This window comes from Pelmatolapia mariae, linkage group LG5 (assembly GCF_036321145.2).
Source record: "Pelmatolapia mariae isolate MD_Pm_ZW linkage group LG5, Pm_UMD_F_2, whole genome shotgun sequence".
In the NCBI taxonomy this organism is placed as follows: Eukaryota; Metazoa; Chordata; class Actinopteri; order Cichliformes; family Cichlidae; genus Pelmatolapia; species Pelmatolapia mariae.
This window is the reverse complement of record NC_086231.1, coordinates 416667-433703: the sequence shown is the minus strand read 5'-3', so window position 1 is coordinate 433703 and position 17037 is coordinate 416667. Positions and strand designations below refer to the sequence as shown.

General features: G+C 43.8%; 1 protein-coding gene across 2 annotated transcripts in view; it reads right to left on the bottom strand.

Moving 5' to 3' along the window:
• Positions 1 to 1321: 1321 nt before the first annotated feature.
• The window catches only part of pik3c2b (phosphatidylinositol-4-phosphate 3-kinase, catalytic subunit type 2 beta), a 40747-nt gene continuing 25031 nt past the window's right edge, over positions 1322 to 17037 (bottom strand). Inside the window, exons 30-33 of one of the 2 annotated variants that reach the window (XM_063473286.1) lie at positions 15944 to 16019; positions 4455 to 4561; positions 3207 to 3332; positions 1322 to 2885 (exon numbers count right to left, since the gene is read on the bottom strand). In XM_063473286.1, coding sequence (XP_063329356.1) covers positions 2694 to 2885; positions 3207 to 3332; positions 4455 to 4561; positions 15944 to 16019 — 501 coding nt within the window. In that variant the 3' untranslated portion in view covers positions 1322 to 2693. Of the gene's footprint in view, positions 2886 to 3206; positions 3336 to 4454; positions 4562 to 15943; positions 16020 to 17037 lie in introns of both variants that reach the window. The other variant, XM_063473285.1, reaches the window with a different exon arrangement.

Below are 17037 nucleotides of genomic sequence, written 5' to 3'. Positions count from 1 at the left end.
CAAAGGTCCTGCTGTCCCATCAGCGTCACAGGAAACAGATCAGGATTAATGTAAAAACCAAAGACATCCCAACTGTTCCTATGACTGGATCTGTCAAATCTGCAGTTTCACAATAATTACAGAAACAGATAAAAAGTGAACCAAAACGAGCCAGCCTGCAGTAAAAAAAAGTTGAGTAAAAAAAAGTTGAGCGTTCTGATACCAAGTAAATACAGGAGCAGTACTGCTGACACAGACACCCTTTAAAGGCAGCTGCTGTAGGGGAGACCAGTGTGTCCTGCCTTCTCACACATTTCAGCTTTTATTTTGAAGAGCTGCTTGTAAATGTGCCCGTGTCTACAGCGGTCGGCTCAGCTCCTGTAGTTTAAATGTGGCTGTGAATAAACCTGGCACCACAGAAGGTTCAGACACGTTTCTGGGATACAGTGGAACCCCGACTTACAAATACCCCATTTAACGAAAAATTCAAGTTACGAAGGCACTTAACGGCAATATTTCTGCCCGTGTTACGGCAAAATACCCGCGTAACGAAATCCGCTGGCTCTGATTGGCTGAGCCCAGATTGCCTACAATGCCCACAATGCCTTCCGAATCATGTGACAACCCCCTTGGCTTTCGTACTTGCGCTTCGCTGTTCCACTTGTTGCAGTTAGCAATTAGCCTATAGCCTATCGTTCACTCAAAAGGCGTGATGGGTGCTTCGACTTACGAACATTTTCGACTTACGAAAGACCCTCGGGAACGAATTAATTTCGTAAGTCGGGGTTCCACTGTATTTATTTGTTAGAAATTATTTAACAGTTCAGAGGATAGACAAAGTATCGGTCCAGTCACACTAGTATCGATCTGATATCAATATCAACATTGGGATTGAAATGATTGATATCTGAGCTACACATGACTTGTAAAAATCTACCCTACGTACATATAAAACTTTATTAAAAACTGCAGTAACAAAGACGTCCGTGGGGTGTTTTCTGTGCCGCCACTGCAGGAGTACCTGCCCGAGAGCCTACAGCCAGTCAGCAGACCTGAGTGGTTCACCTGGACTCTATTGTTTTCTATTCTATAGTTTAAAGAAATTTCTGGGATTTCTGGCATTCTTGGATTTTAAAGAAATCTCAGCCTCAACTGCAGACCTGCTGTTACAGACCACACTGTGCTCACCTGAGCTCCACCCTCTTTAGCCCCAGACATCTGAAAGACCGAGCCAAGCTTCTAAAACGAGGCCGACCTTCATCCCTCGCAGCAGGGACACAGGAAAGGAGGCAGGTGTAGACCCTGGGAGGAGGGAGGAAGAGGAGGACAGACCACCTTCAGCTGCTTTCATTTCAAGTTTATTGTGTAGTGCAAACAATAGAAAAGGTTCAGAATCATTCGTCTGTACAGGTCGTCATCAGTGAAGCTGCATCCAAACAAAGCCCGCCTCTGTGCGTCATCATGCTGCTTCTTCACCCACAGCAACCTCATCTGATTGGTCAGGACCTCAGTCACATGATGCAGAAAAAATACAAACACTTGAACTGTTCATGCAGACCTGAATTTACCCACGAAACACTAGCACGCTACTGCTGCCTGCTGTTTGGTCGGTTAGAGTTCAGGACAGGACGTCCTCCCTTGATGGCGCCTGTTTCCAAACCTCCAGCACACGTTAGCAGCAGAAGCAGGAGCTGGCTTCACACCCCAAATCAAAACGTAGGGTGCTGTAAAGCGGCTCGTGGTGCTGTGACGTCCTCAGCGACTTCACTGCAGTAGAAACTGAAATGTCTAAAAATGGAGTCTCGAGCTCTTCCTTCAAAAACAGGATGAAATTTGCCCCGAGAGCGCCCCCTGCCTGTGGAACGACACGTCCACAGGCAGGGGGCGCTAACAGCTCACAGGCTGCCCCTCAGCAGGCTTCCGCATGCTGGCCAATCAGGGGAAAGTGCCCTCACGGAGAGAAGTGATAGCTGAATGAATGAGCAGCGTGATGACATCACAGAGTCACATAATCAAAAACAATCCAACAATAAAAATTTAATTTCACGGTTTCAGAATTTTGAAATTCTTCAGATTTCTCTCGTCTTTAAACGTGTGAAGCAGTCACTGTGAAAACCTTGCGTTTATTTACAGCGCAAACACAAAACAAATCAGCTGATCACAAAACGCCCGCCATCATTGAGCTAAAAACAGGAAATGACACGATTTAGAAACCAGGAATGAAACATAGGCACGCAAGCAGCCGGCAGTCAGTCGCACTTTAAAAATAAATCAAACCCGCTAAAAAAATAACCTAAAGCCTTCTCAGCAGCGCTGCCTGCGCTCTTCAACCTGCTTCGTCTTCTTTGCCGCGGCTCTGTCCTCGTTTCCTTTTTCACAGTTAAACTTCCTGCTGCGGTCCGAGGAGAAGAAGAAGAAACAGCTCGAGCACGTCTGAGCTCCTGTAGGTCTGTTAAAAAAGGAATCCACTCCTTCAGTCGCTCTCAGGTCAAAGGTCAGAGCGAGCTCGTTAGTGCGTTTGTTAGTGGAACTCGTTCACTGAAGTAAAACTCAGTCTCTTATAAACTAACGAGCGTGGCATGACACCCACAGAGCAGCCACAAGGCTTTTACTTTGAAAGGATGTCCCTTTTTTTGTTTCGTCGTTCCTCCTCATCAGGAACGCCTGCAGTTCTTCTCTTTTTTTTAAGTCCGCTGCCTCCCGTTTCCTGTCCATCAGTGGGCGAAGTCTGAGCCAGGGGGGCCCAGTTTGTGCCAGCCCACCCAGTGCTGACCTGGGACCAGCCTCTTCAAGGGGATGAAGGTCTCTCCCAGCAGCGTATTCTCCCAGAAGGCGCCGTCTCCCAGGACCCGAAGGTGGATCACCCTCTGGTCCAGGTCCCCCCGTGGGATCCGCTCGTACACCAGCTGGGGACACAGAGGGAGGCAAAGGTGACGTTGCTATGGAAACAGCAAAGTTAGTCATATCAACATCTAAGAGTTGAACCACAGTGACATCAGCGATTCTTTACACCAGAGATAGGCAGAACAATCCAAATACCAACAGGTTGATACCAACACTGCTATCAGAGCGACACTTACACGATAGGACCGACACTGTGTTTCTATCCTCCAGCATGCAGCTCACTGCTAGATTATTATCACTATCTGCACAACTGGGCCAGTATTTACTTAGCAGATCGATAGCAGTATCTCACAGCACTTCCAGACGCTGTGAGCGGACCGTACCATCTCGTTGTAGGTGGGGTTGCACGTGCGTCGTGCCGCCTTCGTTTTCCTCTTGCTCATCTTCTGAGGGTCGGGGAGGAGATAGAGCTTCACGTAGGGGTCGGGGTCAGTCCCATCCTGCAGGGGCTGCTACACACACACACACACACACACACACACACACACACACACACACACACACACACACACACACACACACAGAGGCATCAGTGTCAGTCCCACAGAGAAAAAAACCCCAAAACAATCAGAAACCCCAAATACCAGGACAGGACTTAGACCCACTGATCAATATAAAAATATTATTTAAAAAAACATTTTAAAAAAAATCCTTAAAATGATATAAATACATTTATTAAAATATATTAACAATGATCATAAATAAAGAAAAAGTGTGTATTCCGAGGAACACTGGGGACATTGAGACCGATTGGACCATAATCAGCACCTCCATTGCAGAGGCTGCTGCACTGAACTGCGGCCGTTCATGGGTGTAACCCCCAAACCAGCAAGTGGACACCAGAGGTGAATACTCAGAGGACTGCGTCCATCTGAGTATTCTGTGGGTGGGGCTTTGGGAGTATGGGGAGTCTTCATCAAGTAACAGCCTCCAGCTCGCACTGGAGCAGTTCACAGCCGAGTGTGAAGCGGTGGAAACGAGATCAGCACCTAATCTGAGGCCATGGTCCTCAGCCGGAAAAGGGTGGAGTGCCCACTCCGGGTCGGGGATGAGTTCCTGCCCCAAGTGGAGAAGTTTAAGTATCTCGGGGTCTTGTTCCCGAGCGATGGGAGAAGGGAGCGGGAGATCGACAGACGGATTGGTGCTGCGGCTGCAGTGATGTGGACGCTGTACCGGTCTGTTGTGGTGAAGAGAGAGCTGAGTGTAAAAGCGAAGCTCTCAATTTACTGGTCGATCTACGTCCCTACCCTCACCTATGGTCACGAGCTGTGGGTAGTGACCGAAAGAAGGAGATTGCGAATACAAGCGGCGGAAATGAGCTTCCTCTGAAGGGTGGCCGGCCTCTCCCTTAGAGATAGGGTGAGATTTCAGCCATCCGGGAGGGGCTCAGAGTAGAGCCGCTGCTCCTCCAAGAATACATAATTAAGAAGAAGAAGAAAAAAAAAAGTATATACATAACAGAAACTAGAGTAATCATAATAATAAAGAAATATATACCAAAACGTAATAAAAATAATCAACAAATAAAAATAAAGCTATAAATAAATCCAATAATAACATGACACACTGACCAGTCCTCGGATGTGTATCACCATGATGAAGAGTTTTTCGTTCTTGTAGGAGATGGACAGTTTGACCTCGCCAAGCTCTTTTCCTGAACCTGGAGACCACGAGATCTCTGTGAACACACGCACACTCTCAATGTTAGTCTTGAATGAACACGTCTGATATTTGACTGTTTCTAACACTTTCAGTCGCAGGTTGAGTTTAAGAAGTACTTAATTTTGATAAACAAAGATATTTCATCTTCTGACTTAAGTTTGAATATTACAGATTTATTTCATAACCTCTGCTGGACATCAGAGGAACTGCAGCTGTTTGAGTATTAAAGGAACAGACTGCTGTTTACCTCAGCTGTCAAAGCCGGGTGAGAAGTATCTTTATTTACTGTGGAGGAGGCTGTAAAACTTTGAAAGGAAAGGAAGCTTCTGACTGAAGAACACCATACTGAGGTGAGCTGTTGAGGATATCCACAGGATACTCTGCCATTAGCCCTAACATGTTAGCCTATTGGTGGCGCTGTTACTTGGTGTTCGCTCGCTCTGCGGTAGAGTATCGCTTCCTGTTCCTGCTCAAACACAGTGGTGTATTTGAGTAGCTTATCTGCTTAGCAATTTAATTAAAAACTGTTAGATACATTCTTTTTCCATTGTATAATCTTCACCTGCTTCATCCGAAGCACACTTTCTGTGTACTCACTCCCTAACTTATAGCCAAAGTATTCACTCACTGTGTCTGTACTGTTTCGCTAGCTTAGCTTAGCTCGTAGCCAACTCGTTAGCACCATGGCTACTTCACCTGTCCCTCCTGCACTTTCCTGCTCATTGTGTCAGATGTTTAGTTACTCCTCGGCCTCCTTTAGCAGTAATGATACCTGTAACAAATGTAGCATATTTGCAGCTCTGGAGGCCAGGATTACTGAATTGGAGACTCGGCTTCGCACCCTTCATTCACCCGTAGCTAGCCAGGCCCCTGTAGCTGGTGCAGCCGAAGATAGCGCAGGCCCCGCTAGCTCTCCCCCGGCAGACCCCAAGCAGCTGGGGAAAGAGGGCGGCTGGGTGACGGTGAGGAGGAAGCATAGTCTTAAACAGAAGCCCCAGGTACACCACCAACCTGTTCATGTGTCTAACCGTTTTTCCCCACTCGGCGACACACCCGCCGGGGGTCAAACTCTGGTAATTGGTGATTCTGTTCTCAGACATGTGAAGCTAGAGACACCGGCAACCATAGTCAATTGTCTTCCAGGGGCCAGAGCAGGCGACACTGAGGGAAATTTAAAACTGCTGGCTAAGGGTAAACGTAAATACAGTAAGATCATAATTCACGTCGGCAGTAATGACACCCGGTTACGCCAAACGGAGGTCACTAAAATCAATATTGAATCGGTGTGTAACTTTGCCAAAACAATGTCGGACTCTGTAGTTTTCTCTGGTCCCCTCCCCAATCAGACCAGGAGTGACATGTTTAGCCGCATGTTCTCCTTAAATTGCTGGCTGTCTGAGTGGTGTCCCAGAAACGATGTGGGCTTCATAGATAATTGGCAAACCTTCTGGAGGAAACCTGGTCTTGTTAGGAGAGACGGCATCCATCCCACTTTGGATGGAGCAGCTCTCATTTCTAGAAATATGGACAAATTTATTAAACCCCCCAAAATATGACTATCCAGAGTTGGGACCAGGAAGCAGAGTTGCAGTCTTACACGCCTCTCTGCAGCTTCTCTCCTCCTGCTACCCCCCCAAAAACCCATCTCCATTGAGACTGTGTCAGCTCCCAAAAAGACAAAAAACAAACTAAAATCCAGCAATAAAAAACTTAAACATAAAAAAAAAAAATCACAAAGAAAGAACAATACAGTATCCACATCTGAACCAAAGAGTAAAACAGTGAAATGTGGATTATTAAATATTAGGTCTCTCTCCTCCAAGTCTCTGTTAGTACGTGACTTAATAATTGATCAACAAATCGATTTACTCTGCCTTACAGAAACCTGGTTGCAGCAGGATGATTATGTTAGTTTAAATGAATCAACACCCTCGAGTCATTCTAACTACCAGAAACCTCGAAGCACAGGCCGAGGGGGCGGTGTGGCAGCAATTTTTCACACCAGCCTATTAATCAACGAAAGACCCAGACAGACTTTTAATTCATTTGAAAGCCTGATGCTTAGCCTTTATGGCAGTCCTGGCGTTCCATAATGAATTAATTAAATACACCATTAAATAATGAATTAAATGTGGCAATAATTAATTAAAATCGGAAATAATTATTACATAAATATTTACGACACATGTAATTAATTAATTGACACATTTAATTAATTATTGACATATTTAATTATTTAATGATTTATTTATTTAATTCATATTGGCACTATTGTCCCCTTCATCTCTCTCCTTGAAATAATTTTATCTGTCAGCCTCACCCATCAAACTAAGTGGGCGGGGTTAACGCTGCCCATGCAGCTAACATTTGATTGGTTGCCATGCAAAGTAAGTCAAGACAGGTCGATCCTAGATAATCGATTGCTTGTGTGGACTTGGGACAGCCCAGAATGCATTTCAAATCACATGCAGCAATGGTGGTGGTGTAAAGTTTTAAAACACCCCGTTTTTCTGTCACCAGCTACACTTTTAATAGTGTTTTAGCCACGAATGTCGCGGCGTAATCTTCACGTCTGGTCATGTTGTCAACATAGATCATGTTTGCAAAAGTGCTCAGATGTTTTCAGAGATGGCACTAGCTCTGCTAACAGTCAGCATGCAGAGTGTACCGAGATCACAGCCCCAGTGTTCCAGCTGAACTGTTTTGTTTTTTTGTTTGTTAGTTTTTAGGTGGGGAGGGGGGGGGGGGGGGGGGGTCACGTTAACCGGTTTGTTTACATATTCCACTCTCCGTGTTCCACATGTTGCATTCGCAGATTCTCATTTTCACCGAACGATAGTCTCGTTCCGCCTGGTCTTGTGTCTCTGTGCTTCTGTAACATAAAGAACAAGCTGACATTTTTCTAATGACACCAGCGATCAGCTCAACAGGCCTCAGTTTTACCTGCATGCATCCTCCTCCTCACCTGTCAGCTGTTTAACACCTGCTGCTAATTAAAGAAACATGCCCACGTTACCTGGTGATAGTCACAGTTTAACTGGGCGGCCGGTGCTCGATATAACGCAATGTCAGCGCATTTTTCTGCACAAGTAAATATAGTTTTTTTTCCTGAGCGCAGAGCTGCTGGAGCTTGGTTCCCTACAGAGCACTTTATAGGCAAGCCCACTTTATCACCGGCTGATGTCCAATCACTGGCACACAGCTTTGAAACCTTCCTGCCTTTAGTCTCATTCATGAGCAGTATTAGTTTTATTCGATTTGCTCAGTTGTAAAACAGCGAAATAAACGTGACCCGACAGACAGACCCTGAGTGAATTAAGTCCAGTGTTTAACCACTGAGAGCTAAAACTCAGGTGAGGTGTCCTTTAAAACTAAACATGTTAATAGGACCTCCCTATTTGTATCATAGTTTATGATATAGCACGTGTATTTCAGTAATAGCCTACTTATCTCAGTGTAGTGGTGAACAGTCACACAGCTCCGTGGGCGTCATCTGTGATACTCCTTAACTATAATTTATCCAAGTTAACTTCAGTTAACCATTCAGACAGTTCTTTTGCAATGACAAGCATAAACAGTCATGTCCCCGGTAGGTTTCCGCAGTGCCAGCTGTTTAAATTACAGCTGATTATGCAGTAACCATGGTAACCACGGACTCTGAGCGGCTGGATCGACGCAGGTCAGGCAACAATTTTACATATATGATCTTAAAACAGGACACAGCCACTGTACGTGCTGGCCTCATATCAAATGTGAACGCAGACGCAGAGTGTTTGACGTTTGCTTTATATCCAGTGTTGGGGAGTAACGGAATACATGTACCGCCGTTACGTATTTAAGATACAAAATATGAGTAACTGTATTCCGTTACAGTTACCGTTTAAAAAGGTGGTATTTAGAATACAGTTACTTTGTTGAAATAAATGGATTACACGGCGGTACTTTCCTGTTTCATATTGTCGCGGGTCAGGACTGTTTGGGTTTGTTTGACAGCTACGCTCTGTTGTTCCAGGCGGCAGCGTTACGGTTGCCATGGTTACAGGGTGACGCTCTCTCGCTGCGTGTTTCCTGGGTGAGAGAGCGCCTTTTTGTTGTTGTTGTTGTTGTTGTGCTAAGCTAATAGGCAGAATGCTGCAGGCTTGCTCTAAAGAATGTAGCATCATGGGCAGTGTAGTCCGTGCTGCAGGGAGTATGGACTGCCATACACGTTATGTGTCTGTGAGCGCGAGGAGGGAGAAAAAGGAGAGTGGAAAAGTACGAGTTGTCATCGAGCAGAAACGGGAGCTGGAAGCATGTAAATATAATAATAACCACCGCAGCCAAGAAGAGAGCCTGATGAGCCCAGCTGTAAGTAAGCTATTAAGACTCGACTGTACACTGTGTTCGTGTTTTCCTCTGAAACAATAAGTTCCGTTGGAGCAGCCTTTCAACGCGTCTCGCAAGCAAAGTTGACCCAGACAATAAAGTTGAGCTATTTTTCGGCTACGAGCCCGACACGAACCCGCCGTATTAGCCAGAGGTCCCTTTACTACGGTTCGGAGCCGCGGACCTTCAGTAACAGTAATAAATCACAGCAATAGTACATTCATGTAGTTGTAAACAGCATGATAATATATTAAGTAATCCAAAGTATTCAGAATACGTTACTCTCATTGAGTAACGTAACGGAATACGTTACAGAATACATTTTGGGGCATGTATTCTGTAATCTGTAGTGGAATACATTTTAAAAGTAACCTTCCCAACACTGTTTATATCTAATCTTCCTCTCAAACATTTAAACAGCATCGAGTCTGCAGCTGAGGGAATACAAACTCAAACTGTCGGAACAGGTTTGCTCGTTTCTTGCGTGGATTCATTTGGTGATTTATTAAATGTATAACTGTTATTCTAATCTGCTGCTGAGTCTCTTACGCTGATGAAAACGCAGATAACACAGATCACGAACACCTGTTCAACCAATCACGTTCATTCCACTTTGATCTGCGACAACCTGACGATTCATCTCTGTTACAGTGTTGCGTTAGACTGCTATATTTTTGTGTTCTTTATGCTGTAGATTTTCACGTCTCTGGAACAGTTGGCAGTAATAAGGATGATTTTCTGTAAAATCATATTGATGTGACCCGTGACATATTCGTAGATGACCGTTAGATTAGTCAACCGGGAAACTGGGTTAACTCAGAGAGCTGAAGATATCGTGGAGATGCTGACCTCGCTCCGTGGTGTACAGGGCCGTTTACCCTCATGATTAATATTCACAATAAAAATATTAGCCGAACATCATGAAGTCTGTCGAACCACCTTTGTACAGTTAAAGCCAGCAGTTACTACACGACGGAAACACCAACGTTATCTCTTGTATGCGTTTATACGCAGGTCACGCAGATTACTGAACAGAAACCCAAAGATCAGCTGTTAATCGAATTTATTTGCTCTCTCCTCCTTAAACATGTTTTTAATGGTAGTTATAATTCAGAATTGGCGACTGAAACACGTAGGACACATAAGAACATCAGGAAATAAAAACCCGATAAATATAACCTCCGTAAATGAAGTCAGTGTCAGCGGGGGTTATTACAGCTGTGTACAGGGGCCTGCGCTTTGTCGGCGGTAATAACAGCTCGATTGCTTGCGAGGCGAGCGGGTCTATCCCACGCTTTGCCGTGAGACTGGGCTGGGCAGACATCGCCGAAATCGTCGAAGCACTTTTGCAAAGAGGCTCCATCTTGACAAACCGACCAGACATCTGAAGATTAAACCACTACATTCTCGGCTAAAAAAATATTCAAACGGTATTTGGTGACACACAAACAGGGTTTTTCAAAGTTCAATTCTGTTAGTTTCCACATGCCGGTTGTTGTGTGCTAAAAACAATGGCCACCAGGCCAATGCAATGTTTTTGACTCGATCAGCGTTAACCCCGCACCCTGAGTTTGATGGGAGAGGTTGACAGGTTAAATTATTTCATGGTGAGACCTGAAGGAGTCAACTGTGCCAAAATGAATTAATTAAATACACCATTAAATAATTATTTAAATGTGGCAATAATTAATTAATTAAATGTGTCAAAAACATTTTTTAATTAATTATTTCCCATTTTAATTAATTATTGCCACATTTAATTAATTATTTAATGGTGTATTTAATTAATTAATTATGGCAGTCCTGGCGTTCCATAAGCCTTGTCCACCACAGCTGTAAAACTCAGAAACCAGCCTTCTTATCATCTATCGTCCACCTGGGCCTTACACTGAGTTTCTGTCTGATTTCTCAGACTTTTTATCTGATTTAGTGCTCAGCTCAGATAAAATAATTATTGTGGGTGATTTTAACATTCATGTAGATGCTAAAAATGACAGCCTCAACATGGCATTTAATCTGTTATTAGACTCAATTGGCTTTTCTCAAAATGTAAAAGAACCCACCCACCACTTTAATCACACTCTAGATCTTGTTTTAACATACAGTGGCTTGCAAAAGTATTCGGCCCCCTTGAACTTTCCCACATTTTGTCACATTACAGCCACAAACATGAATCAATGTTATTGGAATTCCACGTGAAAGACCAATACAAAGTGGTGTACACGTGAGAAGTGGAACGAAAATCATACATGATTCCAAACATTTTTTACAAATAAATAACTGCAAAGTGGGGTGTGTGTAATTATTCAGCCCCCTTTGGTCTGAGTGCAGTCAGTTGCCCATAGACATTGCCTGATGAGTGCTAATGACTAAATAGAGTGCACCTGTATCTGTCCATAGGACAACTATTAGTCGTGCACTGCACAAAGTTGGCCTTTATGGAAGAGTGGCAAGAAGAAAGCCATTGTTAACAGAAAACCATAAGAAGTCCCGTTTGCAGTTTGCCACAAGCCATGTGGGGGACACAGCAAACATGTGGAAGAAGGTGCTCTGGTCAGATGAGACCAAAATGCAAAACGCTATGTGTGGCAGAAAACTAACACTGCAGATCACTCTGAACACACCATCCCCACTGTCAAACATGGTGGTGGCAGCATCATGCTCTGGGGGTACTTCTCTTCAGCAGGGACAGGGAAGCTGGTCAGAGTTGATGGGAAGATGGATGGAGCCAAATACAGGGCAATCTTGGAAGAAAACCTCTTGGAGTCTGCAAAAGACTTGAGACTGGGGCGGAGGTTCACCTTCCAGCAGGACAACGACCCTAAACATAAAGCCAGGGCAACAATGGAATGGTTTAAAACAAAACATATCCATGTGTTAGAATGGCCCAGTCAAAGTCCAGATCTAAATCCAATCGAGAATCTGTGGCAAGATCTGAAAACTGCTGTTCACAAACGCTGTCCATCTAATCTGACTGAGCTGGAGCTGTTTTGCAAAGAAGAATGGGCAAGGATTTCAGTCTGTAGATGTGCAAAGCTGGTAGAGACATACCCTAAAAGACTGGCAGCTGGAATTGCAGCAAAAGGTGTTTCTACAAAGTATTGACTCAGGGGGCTGAATAATTACGCACACCCCACTTTGCAGTTATTTATTTGTAAAAAATGTTTGGAATCATGTATGATTGTCGTTCCACTTCTCACGTGTACACCACTTTGTGTTGGTCTTTCACGTGGAATTCCAATAAAATCGATTCATGTTTGTGGCTGTAATGTGACAAAATGTGGGAAAGTTCAAGGGGGCCGAATACTTTTGCAAGCCACTGTATGGCATAGAAACTGAACATTTAACAGTGTTTCCTGAAAACCCTCTCCTGTCTGATCATTTCCTGATAACATTTACATTTACAATGATTGATTACACAGCAGTGGAGAGTAGACTTTATCAAAGTAGATGTCTTTCTGAAAGCGCTGTAACTAAGTTTAAGAATATAATCCACCCACTGTTATCATCTTCAATGGCCTGTACCAACACAGAGCAGAGCAGCTATCTGAACGCTACTCCAACAGAGGTCGATTATCTTGTTAATAATTTTACCTCCTCACTACGTACGACTCTGGATACTGTAGCTCCTGTGAAAACTAAGGCCTCAAATCCGAAGTCCCTGACTCCGTGGTATAATTCTCAAACACGTAGCCTAAAGCAGATAACTCGTAAGCTGGAGAGGAAATGGCGTGTCACAAATTTAGAGGATCATCATTTAGCCTGGAGAAATAGTTTGCTGCTTTATAAGAAAGCCCTCCACAAAGCCAGAACATCTTACTATTCATCACTGATTGAAGAAAATAAGAACAACCCCAGGTTTCTCTTCAGCACTGTAGCCAGGCTAACAAACAGTCAGAGCTCTGATGAGCCAACCATCCCTTTAACGTTAACTAGTAATGACTTCATGAACTTCTTCACAAATAAAATTTTATTCATTAGAGAAAAAATTACCAATAATCATCCCACAGATGTAATATTATCTACAGCTACTTTCAATACCATTGATATTCATTTAGACTCTTTTTCTCCAATTGATCTTTCTGAGTTAACTTCAATAATTACTTCCTCCAAACCATCAACGTGTCTTTTAGACCCCATTCCTACAAAACTGCTCAAAGAAGTCCTGCCATTAATTAATGCTTCAATCTTAAATATGATCAACCTATCTCTAATAATCAGCTATGTACCACAGGCCTTCAAGCTGGCTGTAGTTAAACCTTTACTTAAAAAGCATCTCTAGACCCAGCAGTCTTAGCTAATTATAGGCCAATCTCCAACCTTCCTTTCATATCAAACATCCTTGAAAGAGTAGTTGTCAAACAGCTAACAGATCATCTGCAGAGGAATGGCTTATTTGAAGAGTTTCAGTCAGGTTTCAGAGCTCATCACAGCACAGAAACAGCTTTAGTGAAGGTTACAAATGATCTTCTTATGGCCTCTGACAGTGGACTCATCTCTGTGCTTGTCCTGCTAGACCTCAGTGCAGCGTTCGATACTGTCGACCATAATATCCTATTAGAGCGATTAGAGCACGCTGTAGGTATTACAGGTACTGCACTGCAGTGGTTTGTATCATATCTATCTAATAGACTCCAGTTTGTGCATGTAAATGGAGAGTCCTCTTCACACACTGAGGTTAATTATGGAGTTCCACAGGGTTCAGTGCTAGAACCAATTCTGTTTACATTATACATGCTTCCCTTAGGCAGCATCATTAGAAGACATAGCATACATTTACACTGCTATGCTGATGACACCCAGCTCTATCTGTCCATGAAGCCAGATAACACACACCAATTAGTTAAACTGCAGGAATGTCTTAAAGACATAAAGACCTGGATGGCCGCTAACTTTCTGCTTCTTAATTCAGATCAAACTGAGGTTATTGTACTCGGCCCTGAAAATCTTAGAAATATGGTATCTAACCAGATTCTTACTCTGGATGGCATTACCTTGGCCTCCAGTAACACTGTGAGGAACCTTGGAGTCATTTTTGACCAGGACATGTCCTTCAATGCACATATTAAACAAATATGTAAGACTGCTTTCTTCCATTTGTGCAACATCTCTAAAGTTAGAAATATCCTGTCTCAGAGTGACGCTGAAAAACTAGTTCATGCATTTATTACTTCCAGGCTGGACTACTGTAATTCATTATTATCAGGATGTCCTAAAAACTCCCTGAAAAGCCTTCAGTTAATCCAAAATGCTGCAGCAAGAGTCCTGACAGGGACTAGAAAGAGAGAGCAGATTTCTCCTGTATTGGCTTCCCTTCATTGGCTTCCTGTTAAATCCAGAATTCAAAATCCTGCTCCTCACATACAAGGTCTTAAATAATCAGGCCCCATCTTATCTTAATGACCTTGTAGTACCATATCACCCTATTAGAGCACTTGGCTCTCACACTGCAGGCTTACTTGTTGTTCCTAGAGTATTTAAAAGTAGAATGGGAGGCAGAGCCTTCAGTTTTCAGGCCCCTCTTCTGTGGAACCAGCTTCCAGTTTGGATTCAGGAGACAGACACTATCTCTACTTTTAAGATTAGGCTTCAAACTTTCCTTTTTGCTAAAGCATATAGTTAGGGCTGGACCAGGTGACCCTGAATCCTCCCTTAGTTATGCTGCAATAGACGTAGGCTGCTGGGGGATTCCCATGATGCATTGAGTTTTTCCTTTCCAGTCACCTTTCTCACTCACTATGTGTTAACAGACCTCTCTGCATTGAATCATATCTGTTATTAATCTCTGTCTCTCTTCCACAGCATGTCTTTATCCTGTTTTCCTTCTCTCACCCCAACCAATCACAGCAGATGGCCCCGCCCCTCCCTGAGCCTGGTTCTGTCGGAGGTTTCTTCCTGTTAAAGGGAGTTTTTCCTTCCCACTGTCGCCAAAGTGCTTGCTCATAGGGGGTCATATGATTGTTGGCGTTTTCTCTGTATGTATTATTGTACGATCTACTGTACAATATAAAGCATCTTGAAGGGACTGTTGTTGTGATTTGGCGCTATATAAATGAAACTGAATTGAATTGAATAACCTCCGTTTGTCGTCATGGAGATGGGAGGGTGTTGGGTTTGATTTTTACATGAGATTAATAGAATCTTTAGTTTTTACTGACTGAAACCTTCAGATATATCAGTATAAAGGAATGTGTGGGGCAGCAGTAGATACGATAACCTGATATCAGTCACGGCCACCTCTTAGCTCAGTCCCTGCAAAACAAGCAGCTTCTCCCCACTAGTTCTAACCGTTATATAGATGCTCATATTCCTCAAGGTGGATCAATGAACACACTGTCAAGGGTCACATGTCTAATCTGTGGACAATAAATAATTATGACAATATGAGTAACAAATGAGCATGTTTATGCTTTGGTGTGTTCAAGCCCCGACTTGAGCTCAGGAGATAAGGGTCGAGGTAACGAGGATGATGTTTTAAGATGGCGATAGCGCTCTTTCCTTCCAGTTTGCGCATCTTTGGTGAAGGCAACCTCTGTTCCGATAATAAAACAGCTATGATGCTTCATATGTTGATCTGAAGGAGCAGGCTTGTATTTAAATCTTGCTTCCCTTTGCTGGAGGACATAATCACACTGATGATGTATAATTACGAGAATAATCTTTTCTATGAAACAACCCAACAATTACTGACTTTAACCTTTAACCAATCAGCAGTGATTCTGTATGAAAACATGCCACAGATCTGCTGTTACATGCTGAGTCACAGAGCACTGACCTTTGACCTTTGTGTTTGTGTGAGTTAAAGTTTAACAGAGCGAAACCTCTTTGGTGCAGTCTGACCTCAGATAAGCTTATATTTGATATGAGTACTCCTCATTGGGTAACGCCCCCGTCTAATCAGGGTGAGGAACCGCCCACTGTGGCTTCCTAAAATCCGTACACTGTCCCACTGGGCAAACAAAAAGTCTTCCCAGTATATTTCCAGTTCTCGAGCTTTACACATTAAACAGCGTGTGGGTCCAAAATCACGTACCTGCTGGTTTGCTCACCGTCGTTCCTGATCGCTCGTCTCTGGGCAGCGGGTGGAAGAAGGTGTACACCAGGTCACACTGTGCAGGCAGACACACACACACACGGGGTGAGATGTGATCAGCCTGTGATTAGCTCACTGAGATAAACGGGACAAAGGTCAGTGTAATCAGAATAAAGACGAGTGAACCTGACACAGCTCAGAGAACATCCCTGCATCGGTGCTGTGGAAGTTCAGCTCAGGACAGAGCACTTCTAAGAAGGGGTCAGCTCACCATCTTTATCTTATGTAAGAAACAGGAAATGCATCTTTCTGCAGGGCGGAGAACCTTCATCACACTTTCAGATGAAGATAAGAGGGGAGAGCGACACAATCACACACCTGCCTCTGAACCACCTGTCTGCCTGCAGGCAGAGGTTCCACAGTCAGGGAGAGATAACCTCGAAGAGGGCGGAGCCCCGAGGACTGCAGCGAGCTGATAGAACAGCAGCACCACACCCACTCTGTGTGTGTGTGTGTGTGTGTTTCGTCCTGAGAAGTGACTCAAACTAAAAGCGAGCTGGTGAGGTGATGGCGGCACTCTCATGTTCGGCCATGTTGTACTTTGTGTTTCTCTGCAGCTGAGAGGTTCAAGCACACCTTTCTTTACCTGTCTGGGCTCGAGGGTATAACTGGCCGTTTTGACTACTGCAGATTTTAGCTCTTTGAAAACTGTTTACGTTGCCTGTTTGGTCTCGTTCCTTTCAGGCGGGCATTTACATGTTTCTATAAATAAATACAAGCCAGTTAAGACAGAAAGGAAGGATAAAAAAAGGATGACACAGGACATAATAAGGTTACATATGTACCTGAGTACACACACCCCTCCCTCCCCAGGAGTGCATTGCTACTGACTGATTTAGTTGTCTTTTGTGAGGTGAGAGACTAAAGGCTGCAAGATGTTCTCAAAATCTTTCAGTTGGTCTTTTAATACAAATCTGTCCACATAGAGTCAGGTCTGCCAGACTGAAGGATGGCACCGCCTTTTTCACAGTAAAGAAGAACAACCTCACATGTTTGAATTTACTGTTCATTTGTCATTTTGACATTTTGTATAA